Consider the following 19,936-nt stretch of genomic DNA (forward strand, 5'->3'; position numbering starts at 1 on the left):
TTTTTTTTTTTTTTTTTTTTTATATGTTACTAAATATCCTTCGTTAAAAAATAATTGAAAAACTAATTAAAATCTGCACAATAAATTTCCATTTAGACATTTGATTCTTCAATTTTTTAAAAAAAATAATTAATAAAATTGATGTAATCGAGAGTTAAAAAAAATACCACTTGTCACAATAGCACTTTTTATGACAACGAGACAGTAATTGTGTGACACTTGTTCTAACGAACAAGTTAGTTGTGAGAAATTCGAGACAGGTGTGACACTTGTTATAACCTAACAACTCTTTGTGACAACGGAACAGTGATTGTGTGACATTTGTTCTAACCTAATGAACAAGTTAATTGTGAGAAACCCGAGACATTGTGTGCACTTGTTCTAACCTAACGAACAAGTTAGTTGTGAGAAATTCGGACATCATAGACAATGTCGACATATGCTCAAGCTTCGAGTCACATTTGCGAGAGATGTTTTAGAAAACGTGAGCGAAAAAATATGTTTGAAAACAATTTGAAAGAATGGAAGAAAGAAACGTTGTATAGCTACAAGTAAAAAGGCAACACAATGACTTAAATAACATATAACTTTTGGATAGGGAACGTGTTGACCAATTAGATGATCTGAAAAATCCTTTATCTATTTTTGCAACCAAGTTATTTCAGAGCCGGGTTAAGAAACATTATTGACCAAAACGTCTAAGTTTCAAATCTCCCGAGCTCGGACATTTAATCTTTTTGTTCCAAATTTGTCCCTTCCACACGAAAAGTAGCATATTTCCAAGGAAAAACAGTACAAGAACTCGTGTCAAAAGAATTCAGTAATTTGTCCAACAATATCTTGTAAACCATAGCCATAAGGGAAAATTCTTAGTAAACTCAAAACAGTGTGGAAAATACAGATGTCTAAGCCTACAACGTCGTCATATTTAGATTTGTACAGAAGATGGAAAAGCAGAAAACAGCATAAACTGACTGTATTATATAAGCGATGTGTTGCTACAATCTCTGCATCTGCTGTTAGAGACGACTACCAAGGCACTTCGTTGTTCATGAAACGGAGAGAGCCTCGAGCTTGGGAAGGAGACTTCGCCAAGCATCGGCAACCCCGCTTGCCAAACGTGCCTGTCCTTTTGCAAATTCATGGAAAGCAAGCCCCATGTCTAGTGTTTTCTGTTCTTGAAATCTTATGGTCTCTTGATTCATTAGTGCCACTATTGTCTCAAATCTTCTTGTCGCTTCCTCACTTGCTGCCTTCAACTGTATAACCAAACTAGTCATTAGAACAAGATTTTGTCTTCTGCTTACTAAGTTACGTTAATACGTTTGAATAATACCTCTTTATACTCCATCTCGGCCTCGGCTGCTTTATCGGATCTCATTAGCATCAGTTTGTCTCTGCAGACCATTGAACTTATAAGCTAAATCAAATGCTCCAAGAATCAGAACAATCTACATAGGACTTGAGAAAGGGTAAAAGTTCACTGAAAATTGGTATGGTAAGCAAAGAAAACATCACAGAATGCATTTTAGAGGTAACTAAACACAGGGAAGGTGAGCTATCCTGTTATTATAACGACATAAATGAAAACTAATGAACATCAAATAAGTTAATTGGTGCATACAGATTTATCTCTTTCAGCTTTGTTGTTTCAGCAAGTTCACATTGTTGCCTGAAAGCGTTGGCCCTCTCGGCTATGGTGGCCTGTTTCAGTCAAAGTCATATCAAGAACATATACCAAAGAAAAACAAGCTTATATGTCAACTAATCGAAACGCAAATACATCGACCAAGATGACAGTGAGAATGTACATATGCTACAAGACAAATTATTTTGGCCCCTGCATAAAAAAGAAATCAAAACTTTGTTCCCGAACTTCTACCAACACCATGAGACATACATACCCATACCCATGGTAACCAAATCCAACTAAACTTTTAAAAGTACGGCATACTATTCAGGATTCATTAAGCAATGGCACAAACTTGGAAGTCAAAAAGTCTATTTTGAATCAACTCAAAGGGAGAGGGGGAAAATTACCTTAATAGATTGCACCGTACGAACATAATCTTTCAAGGGTTCCTCGAAATTCATTAGAAGTTGGTGGGCCTGCAGATTCACATCAATGTCAAGCCGGTCAATCACTTTAAGCTTTTTGGAGATTCAGCTTTCAAAGCATTTCTTAAAACGAAAATTATTTGATCAATTTGATTTTTTTAAAAGTGAGTTGTATTTGTTACCCAATATGGTAGATTTTAGAAGTAACACTTTGTGGTCTTCCAACCAACTTCGAAGTTATGCAAAACACACTCTCAATATACCTCTGTTTGCAACTTATTTGACAACATCTCTGATTTGGCTCCCAGTTCTGAAAACCCCTTGCCGACAGCCTTTTCTTCACAAGCACCAAGAAGCTTGGCAGCCTTTCCAAAATCCAATAACGCTTGTCCCAACTCTGATGCACAAGCAGAAACAATCAGAAATTATTCATTTATTTTTTAATAAAATAAAGTGGTATTGAAAACTTTAATTACAAATGTTAGCTAAAACTAAGCGGCCTTGAAGATTCTCATGTACCTCTATGCCTTTTCACAAGTCGATATGCATGCTTCTGGGCTTCAGTTAAGTGGTTTTCAAGCTCAAAGATGTAGTGTTTTAGCTTTTCATATTCAGGATTTGACTCTTCCACCGGTTTTTCTTTTCCAAGAACAATGTCGCTAACTTTAGACTGTACATCCTGTTGATTGGGACGGGGGGGACAAACAGTATGATTGAATCAAAGGAGGATGCAAAAAAGAGTGCAAAATAAAACGCCCACCAAGCCGAAGGAGTTACGAAAATTTCTCTCATAAGATACAAGCAGAGTAGACATCATTTCAATTGAATTTGCCAATTAAGTATTCAAGACAGCATAATAAATTGAGAAGATGCCTCTACGCTTCCTCTTAACAAACTTTAAAATGAACACTTCCATGAGTGATCTTAATGAGAAACTAGAAAATGCATACAACTTAATTTTTGTTCTTAAAGGGATGATCAAAGGTCATCTAGAATACAAATTCCCCAAAATAAGTAGGATCAAATCATACAGGCTTGAAGGTCTGAAAAGGTCTGCCCCAACATCTTCTATAGAAAGAGGACTATTGTTTCTTACGAATCTTTCATTTGTCATGTTAGCATCTCAGTGGAACCAGAACTTGTATCTAGTGCTAAGATAATTCAGAAAATCAAAACGTGTCCAAGAATAATTCTTGTTTGAAGAAGTGACCCATCCAAAAATTTAACATTGATCAGCGGCAACAAAAAAAAGAGAGATGTGTTCAGATTAAAAAAGAAGAGGAAAAGAAACAGAGAGAATCATTTATGCTATAAACGGAAAGAATTTGAGCAAAGTAAGTGTAGACTTTGAATATCTTTCTACTTTGTTTCTTCTCCTCTACGAGAGAGTTTTTAAGCACTCTCCACTTTTCTTCTTGCGTCTACAGGACATTTAAAACTTTGTACATCTCAGCTATACTCACCCATTTGAAAAGAAATAAAATTGGTCTGGCTGTACTTGCCATTCGAATAGAAATAAAAATTCTTTCGCGCAAACTATCAAATATTGCATTGAGAATCATTCCTCCACCTCAGCACTTAACACTTATCTTACCTTGAATATTTGCATTAAATCAGCTGGCTTTTTCTTGAAAATTCCAGAGTCATGAGACCTCAACCTCTCCATCGTCTGCTCATAAGATAGCAAATGCATATCAACTTAGTGGAACTTATTACTTCATTATAAGAGGATGGACGGTATAACATAGATATGGTGGACAGAGAAAAGACTAAAAGGATGTACGGTATAACATAGAAAAGTCCATGAACATCACCTCTTCTTCTGCCTGCAAGAAGGTTCTCAAATCCTCACTCTGTTGAAGCTCATGATGTGAGGCTATCCGATTTACAAATATATCCAAAGCTTGACGCCTCATTTCAATAAATTCAGCACTAAAACGAAATTTCTCTGCAGGACAAAAACTGACTTATTCCAAATGTAATTTTAAATGGATAAACGCATCAAATCTGGCACATCATCACTTTAGATGACCTCACAATGTAAACTATCAATTCCAGGTCTAGATCTTATATTTCCCTGAATACATGTATAGAAAAAGTCAACCTTAAAATGTTGAATTCATAGAATATATATCATGTAAACCAACATTGCTTCAGCAAAAAGAAGCAATCGTACGTACCCCAACTCAACTCAACAGAATAGATAGTTGATTTTGGAACATGTTGTTCAAGTATTTTGGGGAGCATATATTTGTATATCTCAACGCCTTAATACCTCTAAACATTATAACTATGTGCAAGTTCAGTTTTAGACAGTTTAAACATCAAATAACAACTTCAGTCTATTACTACCAAGTGTGCAATCATTTTCAACGTGATTGGAAAGTTCAAATAGAGGTCAACCATGTGATACCACTCAACACATTACTATTTATACAGAGATGCACCGAGAAAACCAATCCATGAAAAATACACTCAAAGAGAACACACAAAAAGAAGAACTCCTTTAAACCCAAAGGACACAACTAATTCATGAAGAATTAATTATAACAGTCATATAATTACAAAGCCCTTTGGAGAGAGTACACCACAAAGAAGGAAGAGGTTTGGCAACGGGTTGTGTCTTTTCCCAATGATTGCTTCTTCTCCAAACAACTCTTTCCATTCTAACCATATTTTTCATAATAATGGCTTAAATGTATCATTCCAAATTTCTTTGAACTCAAACACCATTGAAGAGTATCCAAAAGAACTTAGGGTTTAAGTAACCTAACATTATGATTTTAAATCCTCTCCCAAGACAACATGCTCATTTGTGAATTAAGATAACAGGATTTGTAATTGACTTGCTTCTTATGGCTTTGACTTTCTACCTTGTGCACAAAAATAAAACCATCACTAAAGATGGCTTTCTAGTCTACACAAATTGACATTAAGAGAACATGAATGTCCATTCTAACCATCATGAAGAGCCATCTTACATATCATAGAGCAAAGATTGAAGAAAAATCTTGAGAACCTTTGCTCAATTCTAGCTTTCCTGCCACATGGTTTAGCAATCTTTAGTGGGCTTTTTTGGGCATCGTATTGCATAACTCTCTTCCTATTTATCAGCTGCTACATTAAATTCATTCATTTTTTATCACATTTGTAAAAAAAAGAAAATTGAAAGAATGTTCTTAATTTTTTATTTCTAGGTTTAACATCTATAACATATTATTTATTAGTTTTATTTATTTTAAATACAAACATATTAAATAACATTGCCACTTATCAGCTTTTCTCTAAATTTTCCCTTTTTCTCTGCAAAATATCTTTAAACGTGTTTGGTAATGACTACTAGGTTATATGAGCCAACCAAAAGAGGCAAGACTTAGATTACCAAGTCCTACTAGAAAAGGGATCCCTTGCCTCCCCTTATCTAGCCTCGTCTTCTTCTTCCTTGCTTACTAGCTCTTATCTGTTGTGTTCTTAGCCTGTTAAAACAATTAAACATTGTATCACCATATCCAAGTTTGTCCTAGCTAATTAATTGTCCAACACAAACACTACTTTCTCTGAAATAGCTTCCAAGTACAAAAAGACCTTGTGCAACTGTAAAAAGGTTAGCAAAATAATCAATATCATATGTGAACTTGGACAAGACATAGACTTAACATTGATTAATTAAAGAACCCACTGAAAAATACTACATTGCATAATTTTCAACTATAAGTCTATAACTCATCATCAACAGGAACCAACAAAATACCTAATGAAAAGATCTCTTCATAGTTTAACACAATATTAGATACCTTAGCATAAGTAGTGGAAAGGAAATTTGTGTAAAAAGAAAAGTAGTGGAAAGGGAAACATAAGTATTATCATTTAGCAACATATTCAAACCTCAAAATAATGAAGCATCAGATGCAAAAGGCAACCCATGATCTTCTTACCTACAGCATTCTTCTCTGGAAGAGAAGGAATAAAAATGCCTTTGTACTTCTCAAAAAGGCGAGCATGTAACCAAACAAAATCACTGTATCGCCGAATGACAATCTTCTCTGGACCTTGGTACTCGGGGAAATTAGTCTGATAATACAAATTATAATTAATGTCATGCTGGTCAGTCATTATATATAATAAAATAAGGTAAATGTGTACTTTGTTTACATGCAAAGGGAAAGCTTTTCAACAATATTTGTTAATCCTAGTAAATTGGTCACCTAAGTGCAAAAATATACCTGATAAATTTTTCTCTGGAAGAGGATACAAACAGAATGGGATTCTCATATGATATGATGCTACTATATACATGAAATGCATTTTGTTAACTATTGCAAATTACCTGGTAAGCAATTGAGTTATTTCCCCCCACCCGAATCATTGGGGATTCCTTTAATATATTGTTTATTAAATAGGTAACACTTTGAAAATTTATTACAACAATTGTTCTGTTGAGGTGGCAAACAAAAATCATATTTTGAAGTAAGGATTTCATGTTAGGGAAGAAAAATCCTCTCTTTAAAGTACAATTGCAACCCTTCCGACTTTTGGCCAATTCCTTCTTCTTCCTAATTCAGCAAGACAATTTGATGCCCCTTAATTTGCATTCTGACAGCAAATATGCTCCTCTTTCATGGTGTTAGACGAACACGACTCTCCACAATGGTATGATATTGTCCACTTTGAGCATAAGCTCTCGTGACTTTGCTTTAGGCTTACCCAAAAGGCCTCATACCAATAGAGAGTATTCTTTGATTATAAACCCATGATCCTTCCCTAAATTAGTCGATGTGGGCTTTCATCATCCAACACCTCCCCTCAAACAAAGTACGTCTCCCCTTAATCGAGGTTCGTCTCCTTTTTCTTTTGGAGTCTTAGTCATTTTTTACTATGCCTTCGATGAGGCTTGACTCCTTTTCTTTTCGAGTCCTTTGTTCGACATTTGAGGATTTACCAATCTATTGACATGGCTAAGTTTAGAGCATGTTAGACGAACACTACTCTCCACAATGGTATGATATTGTCCACTTTGAGCATAAACTCTCATGGCTTTGCTTTGAGCTTCCCCAAAAGGCCTCATACCAATGGAAAGAGTATTCTTTGACTGTAAACCTATGATCCTTCCCTAAATTAGCCAATGTGGGACTTTCATCATCCAACACATGAGATTAGAGTCAGAAAATGAGCATAACATTTAAAAAGAAGAAGTTTCAACAAGCTCATTGATTACCATCCTTATGAGGATAAGAAGATCACAATAAAATAATGAGGAAAGACCAAGAGCTCCATCCAAGAATTTTCACAGTTTTTATGGAACCTTCAGCTAACGACTGCCTAAATTTAAAACTCTTCAAAAACTCAGAAAACCTTCAACCATTGCACCTCATCACATACAACTTTTTCATTCATCGCTACCATGTAGAGAAATTTCTCTGATTTACATCAATTTCTCATCAGAGATTCCTATCAGACCTATACAACTTCCCACGAAAGGGCAACCCTGTTCATTTTCTTTAAAAAGTCAGGATCGATCATCTCTAACATCGTCCATCGGCATGGAAGCCAAAAATTACACAGTTTATTAGACGCAAACGTTTGACATCCAAACTGCATTCCTTCTTAAAATTATTGCCTTCTAACTTTCAAGTAAAACTACAGCCGAATTCGAAGGAGACGGCCTCCTCCAGTTTCTTAATTAAGGACACACAATTAGCCTTCTTCACTTCACATAACTTTACATAGCAGACAGTCAATCGAACATGAAAACTCTCAGCAGTCGTATGGCCAGTCGATAATGTCATCACAGAGAAACTCGAGATATGCACTAGTTGAATATTTTCCAGCGAAAGGAGTAAAATGAAAGAACAATCAAACAATAGGGCATAAAACCATGGAAAAACATTTCTAAATGCACAAATACCTTTGTGATGACTCGGTATGAGATATAAGCTTGAACTCCATTGCCTAATTTCACAGGATCAGTCACCGAAACTGACAGATAGGGCTGCGAAGACGGAGATCTAGGGCTAAGCGACGATCCCGGCAAACCTCTCTCCTGCTCCATACTTCTGAATCCCACCAAACAACACGAATTCCAAATCTAGAAGGAAAGATGAATGACCACGCTAAATTACTCCTTGATTAATAGAGTAACGATCATGGAAGACGTGGGAGATGATCAATCGAGATTGATAATAGTCCACTCCACGTTTGAGAATCAATGTGTCCCGTTTGGATTTTGCTGATTTCTTGTGGAATTTATTGAAGCTTCTACAACATATAGATAAACTGTTTGTTCGAGTAAAATTAATCCCCGAAATATATCAATTTCTCTTAAAATCCATTAGGTTTTAATATTGTAACTTTAAAATTATTATTTCATTGAATTAAACTCTTAAAAAGAATCTGCAAAATTTATTTACCAGATAAAATACTTATTATTATCGTCAATTCACTTTTCCTAACAAATTATTTTATAGTATTAATTAAAAATTTTAATTAATAATTATATTAATTTTAGTCTTATTTATATTTAGAATCTTGAAACTAATAATCCATTAACAAATTTTATCTCTACCAATAAGAAAAATTTATTAGCAGTTGACCTACAACACTAATAGTACTCGTATGAACTTGTGGACTCGTTAATTAGGACGTTATAGTCGGTTAGTTAATTTAACAACGACCATTCAAATAATTTTTTTTCAATGATCTCCCACTGTGGTCAGGATCGGGATTAGGGGTGTACATGGTCCGAGTTGGGTCAGGTTGAAGGATTTTTTTGACCCAAGCCAAAAGTTCGAGTTGACCCAACCTAACTCGAAAATTTTCACAACCCAATTCAACGTTCTATATTCGGGTTGCGTTGTAGAATTGTCAATTTTTTTTTGTAAGTTTTATTTATCCATTATTCAGATACAATCTTAGATAAGATATAATAAAAATTTAGAACAAAAAAATATTATAAAATATTTTAATTGCAATGTGTAAAAGTTCACGAACAAAAAATATTATAAAATATTTTAATTGCAATATGTCAAAAAATATATATATCCATAGTGTCAAATTCTAGCAGGGGTCCTTAAAAAGGTCGAGATACCACTCTAACAAACCTATTAATACATAAAGATTTGTAACAAAGGTCGAGATACCACTCTGACAAACCTATTAATACATAAAGATTCTTAACATTTCATATATTTTTATTTGGCTCAAGGTTTTATCCACGAATCTGAAACCGAATCGATTCAGGTTTTATCCACGAACCTGAAACCGAATCGATTCAGTTTCGGTTCAGAAAAATGAACCTAACCCTACCCGAAATGATAATTCAACCCAACTCAACCCTTATAGTTCGGGTTGGGTTGGTCCGGGTTGTCAGGTTAAACATATACCCTGTTGGATGAAGACAACTCTCCACAATCGTATGATACTGTCAACTTTAAGCATAAGCTCTCGTGACTTTGCTTTGGCTTCCCTCAAAGACCTCATACTAATGGAGATACTATTATGTCTTTATAAACCCATGTTATTCCACTAAATTAACTAATATGGGACTCACTCCCAATAATCCTCAACACACCTCTAATCAGGATACACCCACGATTAAAAGCACGTACCTTATATTATACCTAGCTAATGTAATTAATGCGAGCATTTAACAATAATATGATCCATGTATTAGTCATCGTCGTTTGTTTCGATACCCATTGAGTCCATTTGGTTGATTGCAAAGTGGTCAAATATTCCTTGTTCAATTTTTACACTATGCTTGAAAATACCATAAAGTTGATTTGTTTTGGTCCAAAACAGTCACCAAAAAGGCAGAGTAAGTCGGCCACTAATAGGCCATTGAGCCATTCAAATCAGAAACTTTCTCTTAAATGAAATTATATGTAATTATTAAATATATATATAAAAAAAAATCAAAAACATATTTTTTAATTATTTAAAATTATTATTTTCAGCTCACCATTTTATAGAAATTATAAATTACTTTCCTTTTATAATTTCGTAAATTTTCACAAATTGTCTATTTATAATAATTAAACAATAAAGACTATATATGAACTAATTTTAATATTTTAAATTATAAAGAACGTTTTTTTTGTCAATCCATTTTTTAGTTAAAAAAAAGAGCGAGTAAGTTGATATATAAATTTTAAAAAATGTTAAATAATTCCAAATTTGTTCCGAAAATTATATTTATAGACTTGTTAACATTGTAATTATTCGAAAAAATAAATTATATTTTTTAAGTTAAAATTAATATATAAACATTTATGTATAATTAATATTGTTTGAAATTTATTTAGAAAATGCCATGGAATTTTGTAATTGTTAAAAAGATTATACATGTTTTTTTGTTAAAATAAAATAAAAAAAATTGATGTAATAATTTATTAACCAAATAAAGAATAAATTAAAAAAGGAAAATTCATCCACTGGCACGTGCAAGTAAAGCCATTGTTAGTATTTGCATTTTTTTCACTTCCCTACAGAAAATCCCTGCAGAAGCGTCGTTCACATTTTGCAAGTTACTGTAGCCGCCTTCGCCTCTTCTCTGGTGAGGACGAATCCTCCTTCGCTTTCTCTCAGTAAGCTGCTAAAGATCTGCATCCATGGCTGCTTCCACCGCTGCCTTGACATCGACGTCGTTCTTGAGCAACAAGGTCTGTACTCTGTGGTATTCAAGGCTTCTTCTATTCAAAAGATCTCCAAAATTGGCTGTTTCTGTTTTATCTTCATTTCTCTTCTTAGAGGTTCTGCTTCCTGCAGTTTCTGCACCTGATCAATCCTGTATCTAAACTGTTTGTTGTTTTGTTTTCGTTTTCAGAAGGATTCGGACCTCGCTGCGTTTTCATCGTCGTTGCCGTTTTCGTTTCGGCGATGCGAGAGAACTGTATCGAAGAAAATATGTTCGGTCATGGCACCTCAACAATCGGAACGCAAGCCTAGCGCCACTGGCTCGGTTGGGTTTTCTTATGTGTTCTTATTAGCCTTCGTCTTGTAATAGGTGGTTTATAATTGTTCATTATCTATTGGTTTCAGGTTAAAACTGCTATGACTATGACAGAAAAGATATTTGCTAAAGCTTCTCAAAAAACTCAGTTGAGTCCAGGTGAAAATGTCTGGGTTAATGTGGACGTTTTAATGACTCACGATGTTTGCGGCCCTGGTTCTATCGGCATTTTTAAAAAGGAGTTCGGAGAGGACGCAAAGGTATTTTACTTCTGATATTTCTAGGTTGGAAGTTCACATTTCTTGTTCATTTACTCAGTCAAGTTTAATTGATGTAATTATGAAGCTATGCTATCAGAGAAAAGGTCACTAGTAATGAAGTTATGTGCTCTGCTCGTTCTAAGAAAACTTGCAGTGGCACAGGATTTTCTTGCATAAATCTTGGCCGTGCTTCATAAATCTATAATTATGTCCAAATAGAGTTTTGCTAGAGGATCAGAAGATAGAATGAAAAGAGAGTGAATTAATTCAAGTTTGAGGTGTAAATTAATGGGAACAAGGCTACTCTAAGTAGATAAAGCATTAATGATTGAAACAATTGTCAATTCAAGCATAGCTTAGTGGATCGAATATCAATTACCATCCTGAAGATTGATGGTCAATCTCCCACTCTGCAACTGTTGAACTCAAAAAGACAAAGGTAAAAAAGGTTGAAACAATCGATGTGATTTCTAATCCAAGTTCCATCACTTTAGCAGGTTGGACGTCGTTGTTGCATTCACCTTAATAAACATTGAGTACATGTACTGTTCATGTTTGTACTTTTATTTTTCCGTTAATGTGATCCTTGAATGGCATTTCGATGTAACTATTTTTCTATTGAAGGTTTGGGATCGAGAGAAGGTCGTGATTATACCTGACCATTACATATTCACCAGCGATGAACGTGCTAACCGCAATGTGGACATTCTGAGAGATTTCTCAAAAGAACAAAATATCAAGTACTTCTATGATATTAAGGATCTTAGCGATTTCAGGGTATGAAAATCTAGCCTTACTTATTTCACTTTATCTTGTGCATCAAATAATCAAACATAAATGATTTTACCAGGTGAACCCAGATTACAAAGGTGTCTGTCATGTAGCGTTAGCTCAAGAAGGTCACTGCAGGCCTGGGGAGGTTTTATTCCTTTGAGATGCTTCTCTGTTTTCCCATGGTTTACTCTAATTGGTGCTTTCAAGTTAAATAACATTTTTGGAATGCTTCATGTCTTCAGGTCCTGCTTGGTACCGACTCTCATACCTGTACAGCTGGTGCATTTGGTCAATTTGCAAGTGGAATTGGTAATACTGATGCAGGATTTGTTCTGGGCACTGGGAAATCACTGCTCAAGGTCTGCCGAACTTTTACCTATTGTTCTGCTTCTAGCATTGATGTTATTTGAGCCTTATCTTGTTGTCAAAGTGTGATTGATTAGTTGTATTGGTGCTTATTTGAGTGGATTTACATAATGTAGTCTGGTTGTTTTGGGAATTCAAATTTGTTGAAAACTGTAAAAAATGTTCTTTCTAATTGAGATCGAGACATTGTTTGAGAGGGATTAAATAATATTTTTGACTTGATCTTGCTGTCCTACTTATCTGTCGAAGGGTACAATACACGTTCAATGGCTGTTTGTCTTCAAAGTGTCAAGAAATCAATAGATGTACACTTTTTGGAGTATAATGCTATTGTCACTCTGAATTCTTTATGACCGGTGTGTTTTTCACATCCTGTGTTGCTTCACAAATCATTCACACATATTTGTATTTTATCCTTTGAGAACTTGTAATTTGTATGCGAAGGATTATAATATGTTCCAATATTACATAATATTTGTTTTTCTGTTTTCTATCTTTAAATGGCAGGTTCCCCCAACTTTGAGGTTTGTCATGGATGGAGAAATGCCTGATTATTTACTTGCAAAGGACTTGATTTTACAGGTGAAACCATAATAAGATATTCATGTTTCCTTGAAGTTTAACTGGTAATGTGTCTAATTAATGAGATATTTTCTTCTTTTTTAAACGTCTATGTGAATATGTATAATCACATCCTGACTTATCCTCTTGACGTGAACATATTTAAATCAGCCTGCACTTATAGGACATCAGTTTATAACATCATCCATACTTAGTTAAGGATAACTTCTTTTTAATCTTCTGTTGATATAAAAAATAAAAGTATCATTCTGGATAAAGAAATGCAGATACCCTAGATTTACTAAATGTCAAAATTGTGAAGAATGCTGAAACTTAATTTCCTTGAAATCATAATTTTAAGCTTCACCTCTACAGAGACAAGAGGCCTTCATTTATCTGCATGACTTAAAGTGCCTCCTGTGGGTTAGTTATTAAGTTAACGTTTATTTAGAAAACATTTTAAAAGAAATAAATATAGGTTCATTACAAATTTGGACCCTATGGTTTGGAGAAAGTTAGAATTTAGTCCAAACGATTTTAAAAGTTAAGAGTTTCGTTCTTGTGCTTTGATAAAAACCTCATAAATAATCCTTTGGTTTGATAAGATCCTCATAAATAGAAGATATATTTTAGGTTAAATTACAATTTTTTAAAAAATATATTTTAAAAGAAACATATATCTTGTTTCCTTGTTATTGATATATTTCATTAACTTTTGTGATCATCTTCGAAGTCTTATTTTCTGGACTGGAGCTTGTTTTTTTCTTAGGTCTATTGTTATTTGGCTCCTTTTTTAGGCTATTAATTTTGTTGGCCCTTTTGTTTTATCTCATTTTTCTTGATTTCTTATGTTATTTAATTCTAAAAAATTTTCATTTGTTGTGGACCCCACCAAAAAAATAAAAGAACCCTTCATTTTTTTTTGTCACATGTCAAGTGCGCTTGGTACATAAAAAAAATTGTGGAGGGTATGAATGACTGTTGACTGCTCATGAGAGAATCAATGATACCTAAGAGGATAAAGATCGAATAACAGGGAAAAGGCATTTAACCAACTTATAACTATGAACTGTTATGGAAAGGTTAAATTATATGTAGTGAACATATCGACAAATGTCAATCTAAATTCTCTGGTCCAGCATGAGAGAGTAGGTATTATGCTATTATATTGCTTTTTGGAATGCAATTGTTAAAATCTCAATCATATACATAGTGTGAAAATAATTTAATATTAGATCGAAAATGATACGATACTTCAGACTAATTTTGAAATCTTTCATGACGTTAATGGAGATTGAGTTATTTAGCAATTCATGTATATACTTTCTATTATTTATGTAGCAGCCTTCACATTCAGGAAAATAATTTCTCTTCAATTCTGGTGTCTAGAATAGATATACACTCTTAAGGCCTTCAAATTGGCACATCTGTAGTTTTTTGTTTATGTCGTATGTTGTCTTATACCTTCTTTCTTTGCACTGTTAATTAATTGAACCTACTGTTTGCGCCTTACAGATTATTGGTGAAATATCAGTATCTGGTGCAACATATAAAGCCATGGAATTTCTTGGCACAACCGTTGAAAGTTTGACTGTGAGAACTCTACAGAGATTCTGAATGTTACTTGACCATAATTTTTCGTATATGTATATATTTTATATAAGCATTTGGTGAACAGATAATAATAAAAGATAGTTTGATTTTTTGAGTCCTTTCTACTGGCAGATGGAAGAAAGAATGACATTGTGCAACATGGTTGTTGAAGCTGGAGGAAAGAATGGAGTTATTCCTCCCGATAGTACTACGTTCAAGTACCTTGAGGTTAGTCCAGAGGGGGCATTAAAGTTCGTTGAAATAATTGTTTCTATTTAGCATGTTTGCAACATTCTCAAGTGCCTCGTGGTGAGTACAAAAGGGGCATTTAAGTTATTAGAGCAGTTCAATTTCTCTTTTTAGCATGTTTGTATGCCTACTTGCTAGGAACAGTGAAGTGATACATTGAAGCGTCAATTTGATTGCATCTGATGCGTACAGCATGGTTGAATGTATCTTTCATGTAGTTATCTGGATGGATGATGATATATGGCCAAGGATGCATGCAATTTACATTGATATTCAAACAGTTTTTAAGTCTCTCTATGTTATTTAAACAATTCTGTCTCTCATTTAGCATGCTTGTCGTCTGCTTGGAAGGAAGGAACAAGGTTCAAATGATACATTAAAGTGTCATCAATTTTGATTGGATGTTTTTATCAGATATTTTAATGCTATATATATTTTTTATTTTTACTTTAATTATTGATTATCTATTTGGAGTTCATTGGGAATATTCTATTATGTGTTTTGGACAGGGTAAGACATCCAAAGCCTACGAACCAGTTTACAGTGATGAGAACGCAAGGTATTTCATTTTGTTATTGTGTGAATTCCTATATTTTTGAGGATGTGCAGTTAATACATACGTGAAAGGATTATTCACTTGCATATACTGTGTACCTTCCATGCATATGTTAGTACACGTATTTATATTGATCAGATGGAACTTTATGGCTGATGATTAGTGAAAGGATTCTAAATCTGTTTGGTAATAAATAATCACCATAAATGGTCCAATGAGTAAAAGGGACAAGGTGTAATCTAAGTGCAAGTAATGAGTTTACCATGACAGCCAGCTATTTAGGGATCGAATGCCGTATGAATCTTCTTATTAGGGGAAAAAAATGCNCAAAATCCTAAACATCTCGTCATCAATAATAAGAAAAATAAAAAAAAATACCGTGTGAATCTTCTTATTAGGAAAAAATTTAGTCTTACTAAGGTTTCCCATTCAAGGTACAATTCTCGTCCAATTGTAAAATTGATCATGGGCTTGCAAAAGTAAATCAATTACCTATCCAAGAACTCAGTCTTGGGTTAATCTATATTCAAATTTAATTGGGAATCCAAAATCGAAATGAATTAGGAGCCCAAGTCAATTTAGGAATACATATTTTATTCCAAAAATCGTCCCTAAAATAAGGTTCTTCTCTGCACCATCGAGCATAGTGTCGTGACACTACTCTGGGTGAACAAGGTGCCTTTCTTCGATCTGTAGTGTCTCAACACTCCGTTATAGCATATCGATGGCTTGATTCTTTCCTTCTTTTGACTTTATTCTCCAAATCTTGCTGAATTAGTCTCATTTTCATCATAATTCTTTTAGAAAAATTGGTTTTGTAGATTTCCACAAAATAAAAAAAAATGATCGTTAAAGCACACATTTAAACCACAAAACTAACAATAAATAAGGCCTTAAGATAACACATTTTGTGAGCTAAAAGAAAGATTAAGGATTGGGGTAGATATGTTTGTGGAAGAATAGCAACAGAAAGGAAAGACATTTGATAAAGGGAGGAATCTTTCAATAAAGAAAAGGGGTACCGGGTAAGGGGTCTAACCTTAAAAAGAGGTATTATAAGACTTGTTGCAAGGAGGAGATTAGACTTTTGCAGAAGAGTGTTTGTTCGGTTGAAGGAAGGAGATGGATGCTCGGTGTTCTTCCAAAGATAGCTAGAATGTAGGTGGTGATAAGTTTTCATCTCAGAGTCAGTTTTAGAGGCTGGAGTCAGTGTTTAGAAGAATAAGGCTACAGAGAGGAAATCTTGTCCTTGTTTAACCTAAATACCGGAGAGTCCTTGTTTTGTACCTCTTCATTCATTGTCCTTTCGCTGGGTATTTTTGGAAGATTATTCCATCACCTTTTAATTGGTTCATTGCCTCTACTGATAGAATTTCTAACACTGCTGGAAACTATCCTTATTGGCCATCCTTTTTGTAAGGAGAAGGAGAAACATAGTTAAATTTCGAGAGAGCTTTTCTTTGGTCGCTATTGTTGGAGTGAAATCGCCACATCTTTGAGGATGAAGCTTCTGACTTTGATATTTGTATTTTTGTTTTTGTCATTTTTTTTCCTATTAATAGGTTTTTTTTCTTTCTATTTTTGATATAAAATAACAGTTGTCGTAGATATTAACTCCATATAAATTTTTTGGAATCAGTTCTATTAGCTTCTCCCCTTTTCCTCTTACCTGTTCAATCAATATTTTGCTTCTAACGTTCATTATTATTTATTAGTATATTATGTTGTATTCAGATTTCTTTCAGAGTACAGATTTGATGTATCAAAACTGGAGCCTGTGGTAGCTAAGGTTGACGATTTAGATTTTCCTAATTCATAAGTTTCTGCCAATGTTTACACGTTTTCTTTTCCTAAACTCNTTTTTTTTTTTTTTTTTTTTTTTTTTTTTTTTTTTTTTTTTTTTTTTTTTTTTTGTTGAAAAACTGCAGCCCCATTCTCCAGATAACCGTGCTTTAGCAAGGGAATGTAAAGATGTGAAAATTGATAGAGTATATGTTGGATCTTGCACTGGGGGAAAGACGGAGGATTTTCTGGCCTTGGCTAAAGTTTTTCTTGCTGCAGTAATAATCCTCAACTCTTTTACTTGTGAAAGTGATTACATGCACATGCTTATAACTGCCCTTAATTTATGACGTTATATATTTTCTTGAAAAAGTTTACGTTTGTTTTTATTCCCTTCAACTGGCGACTGGTTTTTTTTTTTTTTTTTTTTTTCCCAAAGAATGTCACGACTTCTCTGTTGATGTGATTGTTGTAAGCTTAAGAGAACTGTTTATTTTCTTACATTGCTATTAGCTTATTAAGTGTCTACCGTACTATTGGTTTGTGCATGGAAAATTTAGGGATGTCGCTGATGTTTCCCTTGACACTTATCCTTGCGACTCCGCGCTCATTTTATACTCATATTTTAGTATCTGAATATTTTTTGGGAGTCTTATAATATATTGTAAATCTTATATGCAGGGAAGGAAGGTTAAAGTTCCTACATTTATTGTCCCTGCCACCCAAAAGGTTTAGAACTGTGTACAATTCTGTGTTGAAATGCAATTTTACTTATCATTAGAAATGGCAGTCAGGATTTTAACTACGACTTTGCGAAATTGTTTGGCTTTATTTTTTTTCCTCCCTAAAAATGAACAGGTTTGGATGGACCTATATAGCATCCCAGTACCTGGAGCCGGTGGTAAGACTTGCTCTCAGATATTTGAGGAAGCTGGCTGTGATACACCAGCAAGTCCTGGTTGTGCTGCTTGTTTGGGTGGCCCTAGGGATACTTATGCACGGATGAATGAACCACAGGTAAATCATAATTTTCCTGTAGTTCAGTTTTAGAATAAGATAAGGAAAAGAAAATGTGGACTTGTTATTCACTTGGTAGATCTCTGTTAGTGGATTCTGGCGACTGGTTCCTTGCGGTCTTAACTTTTATTATCCTCTCCCTTCGTTTCAAGTTATCATTAACATTCTCTTTATGGTTTGAAATATTTTGGTCTAGACGAACCAGTGTGTTTCAACAGATGTAGAGAGGGGTCTGGAGTCTTTGATGAGGTTTATAGATTGGTATAGTTTAATGCTTCCATGGGGACTTTTGTATCCAAATCCTAGTTATATTTCTCTTAAGCTTCTTTCAGTAGCCAACTTAAGCATAGCTTGTGGTGAAGGTATTAGTAACCTTTCCTGCAAGTTTAAAGTTTGAATCACCTCACCATTGTAATGCTGTAGTTTGAAAAAAAAAAAAAAAAAGAAAGAAAAAAGGCATTGAATTTTCATATGATTTCTAAACTACCAAAAGATCTTAGTTTTAGATCCTATTTACTTTTGACCTTTAAGGAGGGCTCAAGATATTCTGGATTGCGAACTAAAATTACAGTTATTGTACTGATAGCAATGTCGTTGGAAGGAAATTAGAAATGTTATGAGGGTATATTAGTTGATAGATAGAGAATTTGTTCTACTATTTGGTTATAAGTAGAGGGAGTGAGAAAGGAATTAGTTTAGTTGGTTTAGGGTTTGAGTGATCTAAAGATAGGGAGGGTCCAAGTACCTCAAATCACTTGGTTTGATCTTGTAGTACTTTTATCTCGTACGAATATATTTCGGGTTCAATCAAATGTGCTTATAAACGCACTGAAAATTAGCTAACAATATGGAAATTAGTGGAAATGATTGTAAGCTAGGTCCTCCATCACGATCTCATCATAAATAAATTAACCGACGAGTGATCTAGGTAGAAAAGAAAGTCACGCAGCGAGCTGTGAAACAATCAGACCTTGAATGACATACCTTGCTGACTCTTTCATTTTCATTTCCACCCAATAAGAGAGTGCTTAGGTTTACTTCTTTAAGCAAAATACTTGTTGGTATCACCAATTGCCTTCCCTTGGTTTGCGACTCCCCCGACATAGAATCTCTCATCCATAGAAGTTTACTTCGTTTGCAGGTCTGTGTTTCAACAACAAACAGGAACTTCCCTGGTAGAATGGGACACAAAGAGGGACAGATTTACCTTGCTTCTCCATACACAGCCGCAGCCTCTGCTTTGACCGGATATGTGACCGACCCAAGAGAATTCTTGCAATAGTGTTCTACTGAATTGGAGGTTACTCTAATCGTATGTTTTATGTATTTTGTTTAAATTGAAATAAGGTTTAGTCATGCCATGTTTGAATCTGATTATGCTTAGAGCTTGCTTAGCAGTTTGTTGATGGTCATCTCTCGTTTCAAGTTTAGTGAGATTTTGGTCTACAACTTGGATTTGAAAGATTTGAGGATGAAACTACTTTGGAATTAATGTTTAAACTAATTAATACACTATTTATATGTTAATGATCAAGGATTGCTCCTTTTTAATTTGTTTGTTTCATGATCTTTAATGATTATATATATACACATATATATAATAAGATTCGCTTTTGGTGCTTTTCATTTAGATTAAAATGGTAGAGGTGTTGTTTTGTGAATATCATTTTTTTTAATAATGCATTTTTTTTATTTAGATACGCTTTGTATACGTTTGTTTTCTAAAAATGATATTTGGATAATGTTTCAAAATTATTTGATTGCGAGTTAATT

General features: G+C 34.1%; 2 protein-coding genes across 2 annotated transcripts; one reads left to right on the plus strand and one right to left on the minus strand.

Moving 5' to 3' along the window:
* Positions 1-802: 802 nt before the first annotated feature.
* On the minus strand, positions 803-8,309 carry LOC111781805 (sorting nexin 1-like). Its single transcript, XM_023662511.1, has 10 exons — positions 7,964-8,309; positions 5,994-6,129; positions 3,873-4,006; positions 3,653-3,727; positions 2,578-2,737; positions 2,322-2,455; positions 2,041-2,109; positions 1,625-1,704; positions 1,337-1,397; positions 803-1,259 (listed from the first exon to the last, which is right to left on the minus strand). Exons 1-10 carry the CDS (start codon positions 8,105-8,107, stop codon positions 1,050-1,052), a joined length of 1,203 nt encoding a protein of 400 aa, XP_023518279.1. The 5' UTR covers positions 8,108-8,309; the 3' UTR covers positions 803-1,049.
* A 2,227-nt stretch (positions 8,310-10,536) lies between these two features.
* On the plus strand, positions 10,537-19,714 carry LOC111781516 (3-isopropylmalate dehydratase large subunit, chloroplastic). The gene is made up of 15 exons (XM_023662159.1): positions 10,537-10,715; positions 10,880-11,014; positions 11,095-11,265; positions 11,890-12,042; positions 12,116-12,184; positions 12,282-12,398; positions 12,913-12,987; positions 14,482-14,559; positions 14,692-14,787; positions 15,318-15,367; positions 17,099-17,153; positions 17,293-17,424; positions 17,828-17,875; positions 18,005-18,163; positions 19,305-19,714. Exons 1-15 carry the CDS (start codon positions 10,665-10,667, stop codon positions 19,443-19,445), a joined length of 1,530 nt encoding a protein of 509 aa, XP_023517927.1. The 5' UTR covers positions 10,537-10,664; the 3' UTR covers positions 19,446-19,714.
* Positions 19,715-19,936: the final 222 nt, after the last annotated feature.

Source organism: Cucurbita pepo, chromosome LG19 (genome assembly GCF_002806865.2).
Source record: "Cucurbita pepo subsp. pepo cultivar mu-cu-16 chromosome LG19, ASM280686v2, whole genome shotgun sequence".
Classification (NCBI taxonomy): domain Eukaryota; kingdom Viridiplantae; phylum Streptophyta; class Magnoliopsida; order Cucurbitales; family Cucurbitaceae; genus Cucurbita; species Cucurbita pepo.

What these genes read in the sequence shown, in the direction of transcription:
- LOC111781805 (XM_023662511.1), bottom strand. Translation starts at nt 8,107, where the DNA reads ATGGAGCAGGAGAGAGGTTTGCCGGGATCGTCGCTTAGCCCTAGATCT. An exon ending in AAGCTGAAAGAGATAAATCT is followed by an intron (nt 1,398 to 1,624) that starts GTATGCACCAAT and finishes AATGGTCTGCAG; the next exon opens with AGACAAACTGATGCTAATGA. An exon ending in CCGAGATGGAGTATAAAGAG is followed by an intron (nt 1,260 to 1,336) that starts GTATTATTCAAA and finishes TTGGTTATACAG; the next exon opens with TTGAAGGCAGCAAGTGAGGA.
- LOC111781516 (XM_023662159.1), top strand. Translation starts at nt 10,665, where the DNA reads ATGGCTGCTTCCACCGCTGCCTTGACATCGACGTCGTTCTTGAGCAAC. An exon ending in CGTCGTTCTTGAGCAACAAG is followed by an intron (nt 10,716 to 10,879) that starts GTCTGTACTCTG and finishes TTTCGTTTTCAG; the next exon opens with AAGGATTCGGACCTCGCTGC. An exon ending in GTCACTGCAGGCCTGGGGAG is followed by an intron (nt 12,185 to 12,281) that starts GTTTTATTCCTT and finishes TCATGTCTTCAG; the next exon opens with GTCCTGCTTGGTACCGACTC.